The sequence below is a fragment of the Aulostomus chinensis genome, chromosome 13 (assembly GCF_037954235.1).
Source record: "Aulostomus chinensis isolate RoL2024-O1b breed Wild chromosome 13, RoL_Achi_v1.0, whole genome shotgun sequence".
In the NCBI taxonomy this organism is placed as follows: Eukaryota; Metazoa; Chordata; class Actinopteri; order Syngnathiformes; family Aulostomidae; genus Aulostomus; species Aulostomus chinensis.
The window spans coordinates 20,864,001-20,870,000 of record NC_141332.1 but is presented as its reverse complement, the minus strand read 5'-3'; the positions used below and the strand labels follow the sequence as shown (position 1 = coordinate 20,870,000).

The 6,000-nt window shown below is 40.4% G+C and overlaps 1 protein-coding gene across 1 annotated transcript in view; it reads left to right on the top strand.

Moving 5' to 3' along the window:
* Positions 1-6,000, top strand: part of enox2 (ecto-NOX disulfide-thiol exchanger 2) — a 161,703-nt gene that overhangs the window by 27,025 nt on the left and 128,678 nt on the right. Inside the window, exon 2 of the mRNA XM_086222046.1 lies at positions 2,496-2,585. Coding sequence (XP_086078172.1) covers positions 2,552-2,585 — 34 coding nt within the window. The 5' untranslated portion in view covers positions 2,496-2,551. The remainder of the gene's footprint in view (positions 1-2,495; positions 2,586-6,000) is intronic.

The window sequence follows — 6,000 nt, the reverse complement described above, 5'->3', positions numbered from 1 at the left end:
GAAGTACTGATCAGTTCTTGTGAAGTTGCTATGATAAATCCAATACTACGAATTGTTGCAGAGGGCGATTTGGTTTGTGGCTTCCCAGACTGAGTTTCTTAGCTGTGGAGACAAGAGATGAATGGGCCTATTGGTGCTATGATGGGGTATCTCCCCTCTCCATCACTACAGGGGCTGGTTGAGTCTGATAATCCTCTCCTAACTGTGCAGATGCTCTAATCACGTCTAGACATAGGTGTCTGGCCTCATTCATACATCAAGATGACTAATGCACCTCAAATACATATAAACATACATACACATACTCGTGAAAGCTAAACGCAGGGAGCACTATCTGAATGATAAATATCTGTAAGAGTGAATGCACAAGAAACATGACATCTAAAGGCATTTTGAAGCAGTAAAACTGACATTGTTTCCCATTTTCTCTATTGATTTACCACTTAAACTTAAAGCCATCAATATCAATTGTGCATACAATGCCCTTGAGAAACATTTGACAGTGCGGAAATAAGACCAAACAATCATCATCACTTTTAATTCAACTGCTGTTGTACTCGCTTCCTTGCTGATGTTCCTTCTCATTTTGTCAAATAATTCAACACTTCAACAAAAGAAAACCTGCCTTTTTTTCTTATTTTAATAGTCTTCATGGTCTCAGCAAGTGAGCCTGCACTAAACTATGTCTAGAACACGCTCTCCTCAGCTTCCGGGCTCCCTGTGAAGCTCATATATTGGTAAGCCTGCTGATCCGAATCACAATTTCAAAGGCCAGTGTGAAACCTTCGCTGTTCCAGACTTGTGTTTTGTTCATAGTCATTAGCATGCACATTATCTCAAGTTAGCAAATCAAGCCTTTTCCAGAGAGTAGCAACATAACATGGACATAAAAAATCTTAGTAATAACAACTATTATGGGAAAGTGGGTGCTTTAAGAGCGATGAATTTCATTTATTGTTGTGCCCTCAAAAGACCTTTAACAGTGCCCCCCCCCCCCATTACCAAAGGTAATTTTTTTTCTACATCAAAATAACTGTAATTTTCTTCAAAAGTTTATGCCATTCTGAATAAGTAACCTATTTTTCTTCCCTGACTGGGGGTCTATGTGCTGTTTGTTATTGGCCTTGACGTAGCTTTGTGGTTGTCATTGCTATTTGGAATGGTCCGCTCACACTGTCAAACAGTTTCACTGCCTCTAAGTGCAGCAGCACCACTGATGGGTTCACATGTCACCTTAGCACAAGGACAAAATATACTGTTTTTCATTCACTTAGCGGTCTATTGCACAGTAGTAAACAGACATTTATAATGAATATCAGAAGGTGTGTGGAGATCATGTGATCTGTCTTCTGGGTAAGTGAACAATCTAAAAACCAGGGCGACAGCCAATTACTCTTTTATATTTAAATCTCATAAAGTTTTTTTATTGAATTATCATTTGGGATGTCTAAATGGGTGCACAATTAAAATGTTTCTGTTAAGGTTAGCAGTGAGCTAACAGGAGGTAGCTGCCTCTGCTGTGGTTCTGTAACTTTGTAGTTTTGACGCTTTGAAAAACTCTTCTGACCGTCACATAACCCCCACAAAATGACTGGAATCACTCAGCACAATATGACCCATTTGGTCTGGTAATATTTGGAAAACCTGAATGGGCCCATCATTAAATTATTTATCCACAGGGGTTTGCAGAGAGCCAAGCATACAGTAAGTGGTCTAGTTTAAGTCACTGGTGCACATGCTCCATCATGCAGGGGAGCATTTTGCTATTGGCTGATTTAAACACCAACATTTGTGAGGAGCTCTTACCTGGCGTCATGATTCTAGTGGAAACAGATAAATTTGCATAAACAAAGAACACGCTGAAATCTGTAACTCAAGATAAAACTGATGATTTTAAAGAAATGGCCAACATTTCTTTTTCTGTGGCTGCTGTCAGCAGAGTGGAGTGAGGTTTGGGGATCGCTGTGACCTTCTCAATGGCCCGAGAGTGTGTTGGCATGGCATGACTGATGCAGATTATCATAGCTGGAGAAAGCCAATTACTCTGGTCATCATGACGCCCTCAGGGCCCTCTTGCTGGAATGAAATGCATTACAGAATTCTCTGCATCCTCCTGACAGCGTTTTGTATTTCCACTATGCCGATCTCCCAGTTTGAGTGCTAATAGCGCAGTCAATGGGACCCTCCCATGCCTTCGAGCCCACTCTGACTCAGATGAGCTTCTGCTCCACAAAGCAGGGAGGTCGAACCTCTTGGAGAAATGGAGAAATTGCATTCTCCTTTGTTTGTCTTTTGTCTCTATTCAAGACAAAGGCCCTAAAATTTTTGTCTCATCTTAACTGCTGCTCTCATTCAGTGTCATTGAAGCACGACAGAGTGAAGAAGTTGTGTTGCAGGGTTGTAATGGAAGATACGACTCCCGTGGCATTTTTATGAGCAGAGAAAATAGCAACTCATTAGACCATTGTAATCTTTGTTTTTTTTGTCCAAAACAGACTCACTACCAGCCCAAAGAAGCTGACATCACACATGATGACCCCGTATCTCTAGGATGTACAAAGACTTCAGATCAAGCAGAGTCACAGGTAGGCCCAGGTGTGGGTGTTCCTCTGTATACTGTATTTGTCAGGCAATGCTCAGATGGATAATGAAGCTTTTTAATACACCACTGCACTTGAGGAACTCTCTCCACCCAAACACAGGGGAAGACACGGAACAGGTTGAAAAATACCAGAATTATCATTTCACACATTTCACAAAGGACATTCAGCATCAGTACATATTAAGGGAGTTCCCCAGGTGATTATAGTACTGTGAGAACAGGCCTCAAAAGATATGTGTACTCAATTTCAGGAGGAGATGATTTTCAAAATAACCTGCTCAACAATTAATTAAAACACTAAATAAGCTATTTAATCAGCAAGGTGGCAAGTGGCAATACGTTCAGGATTAGGTGCGCTCCCTCTTGGTGCTATGAGAGATATATGATTATGATTAAACTGGTGCACCTGGTTATAAAATGCGGTTGCACAGTCACAGTACAGTATGTAACAAATTGTTGCAGCATTGGCACAACGGAGTGCCAAAGCAAAGGTCCCAGTCAAAACAATGCTGGTTTGTCGGGCAAAAACTATATGAAATATACAAGTATGCATTTCTGGCACACTTTTTCTGTTTACTTTGTGGGTTGCTATGATAAAAGATAAAGTAGTTGCCACTGCGAAAGCTCTCTTGGGTTGTAAAATACTTTCTGCGAGTGTCAACAAACCACTCTGCAGTGTTTTGCCACCTGTTATCTGATTAGTCTTTAAACACAAATGTTTTGACTGTAACTGGGCTTCACAGGTCCTATTTTATTCTCTCACCAGTCCTATATATCACAACCTCGCCTGTGCACTCGCTTTGTACTTGTTTTCATTGAGTTTTGTTCTGGAGCAAAAAAAATGTCTGTTTCCATGAAAAGGTTTTGCGCTGCAATTTTGCATCACCGACTAAAATCAAACAAACAACAAAAAACATTCATCATCCCTCTTTTTCTTGTTGATTGCCTGGTTTATCCTCAGATCCAATCATTAATTTGAACAGATTTCAAGTTAACTTTATTTTACTCAAGAGGGGCAATTACATGTGACTCTGGGCAACCACTAAAAACACTCAATGATGAATAAAAAAAGAGAGGGGTTAGCTATATAGCTATATGAGACCTCTTAGCCCCGTTAGATGAAATTAGATTACAAAAAACGATATGAAAGATTTGCTGGTGTTCTGAAATCAGCATGCAGTATACAATATATTCCTGGTGTACAGCAAGGGACAGATGCACAAATATATAGTATTTATTTATATTATATTTAGCTTATTTGGATTTTGTTCTCTTGTAATTTGTGTAGTTTGACATTGGCAACACACCAGGGGATGCTAGCAGCTCTATGGCTCATTTATATTTACCTGAGATCAATTCAAGTACATTTAAGTTTGAGATTAAGGCTCAATTTTGACAACAGATTGGCTGAAAATCACCTGGCTAATCATTGCTATCATCCTGTAGCTTTAACTAATAAATGGACCAGAAGTTAAACTCGAGTATATGCCAGATTTCACACATATTTCAGGCTCAACAGTGATGAGTTGATCCACTGTCGTTGCTCAGTGCACATTATGGATACTGTAACTCACATGCATTAACTCTTCAAGTTACGCTCCGTCAGTGAAACTTCATATCCTTGTTTTAAGACCAGCATTACTGCTTCCATTATATTTCCACATAGGCTCCCCCTCTGCTGTAGAATTTCACAATGTTATTGCTTGAAGTAACACTTAACTGCAGTAGCTCTTGTTAAATTGACAATTAGCTGTTATGTAAGAAATTTCAGAGAAACTGCAAAGCTCTCCAGTGTATGAGGAATGCCATTACTATGTATCTGCCTTTTGTGGTGGTATTTCAAAAAAACAAAACAAAAAACAATTGAATCTTAGCGTATATTTTCAGAGAATAGACACTGACAGACTGCCCGAGAGAGGGCAGAGTGGGGGAATGAAAACCGCCTTTTTTTTCGTTAGACTTTAGCTGATGAGTATGTCCTTTCCCATTACTCTTACACAGCACCATACGCAGGTCAGTGTGGTGATAATGAATGCTCTGTCTGAGACTTGGCCTTTCTCCTGCCCTGCTGCTTGTCTGATCTGCTCTCTGTGTTGTATCTTCTCGCTTTCTTCATTGTTGTACAACGCAGAGTATTAACAGAGTATCTTTAGCAGGTTTAATTGTCTCACAGTATCTTCTCGCTGTCTTCCATTCAGGATCATTGGGCAGTTACAAGGTTTGTCAGGTCAGCTTGTTTGGAAGGGTCGATGTTGAGTTTGTATGTTTGGTTTTTTTTCTTTAAATCTTTAATTAAAGGGACAGAGATTTAATTTTTGTTACATTTTTCAGGAACAAAATAAAGACACCTTTGTTGATGGATTTGTTACCCATGTTCACAGGATTGGATGAAGTAATCAAACTCAGTACTGCATGTACCACTGTAATAAGGAGAGGGGTAATTGGACTTTCAGCCAATATTGTGCTAGAATACATGACAAAACATTGCTGTTAACTAACTGTAAATTTGTTTTATATTGGCGGCACGGTGGTGCAGTGGTCAGCACTGTTGGCTCACAGCAAGAAGGTTCGGGGTTTGAGTCCCAGCTCCAGCACAGGATCTTTCTGTGTGAGTCTCCATGTTCTCCCTGTTCCTGTGTGGGTTCTCTCTGGTACTCCAGCTTCCTCCCACAGTCCAAAGACATCAAGAGGGGACGAGGCTGATTGATACTCTAAATTGACCGTAGGTGTGACTGTGAGTGTGAATGGTTGTCTGTCTCTATGTTGGTCCTGTGATGGACTGGCGACCCGTCCAGGGTGAACCCCGCCTCTCGCCTGAAAGCCGCTGGGATAGGCTCCAACCCCCCTGCAACCCTTAACAGGATAAGTGGAAGAAAATGGATGGATGGATGGATGTTTTATATTTGAGATATTTTAGATTTTATTTTTAGAAGTAGCCACCCTTTGCTTTGTTGGCAGCCATTTCAGATAACGACCTAATGAAGCTCATCGAGAGAGTGCCAAGGGTGCGCACAGCAGTAATCAAAGCAAAGGGTGGCTATTTTGAAAAATCTAAAACATGTTTGGAGTTATTTCACACTTTTTTGTTTACTACATCATTCCGTATGTCTTCATTCATAATTTTGATGCCTTCAGTGAGAGTCTACATTGTAAATAGACATGAAAATAAAGAAAAAAACATGAAACGAGAGAGAGAGAGACAGACAGACAGACAGACAGACTATTTGCATTGTAGATTCTCACTGAAGGTGTCAAAACTATGAATGAACACATATGGAATGATGTCGTAAAGACAAAAGTGTGGGCCTCCTCTGAAACAAAGCCTGGAAGGAGGCATCCCCCTAACCCTCCTTACGTTACTGCTGGGAGATAAGACAGGTTCTTCCTGAGATGTATTC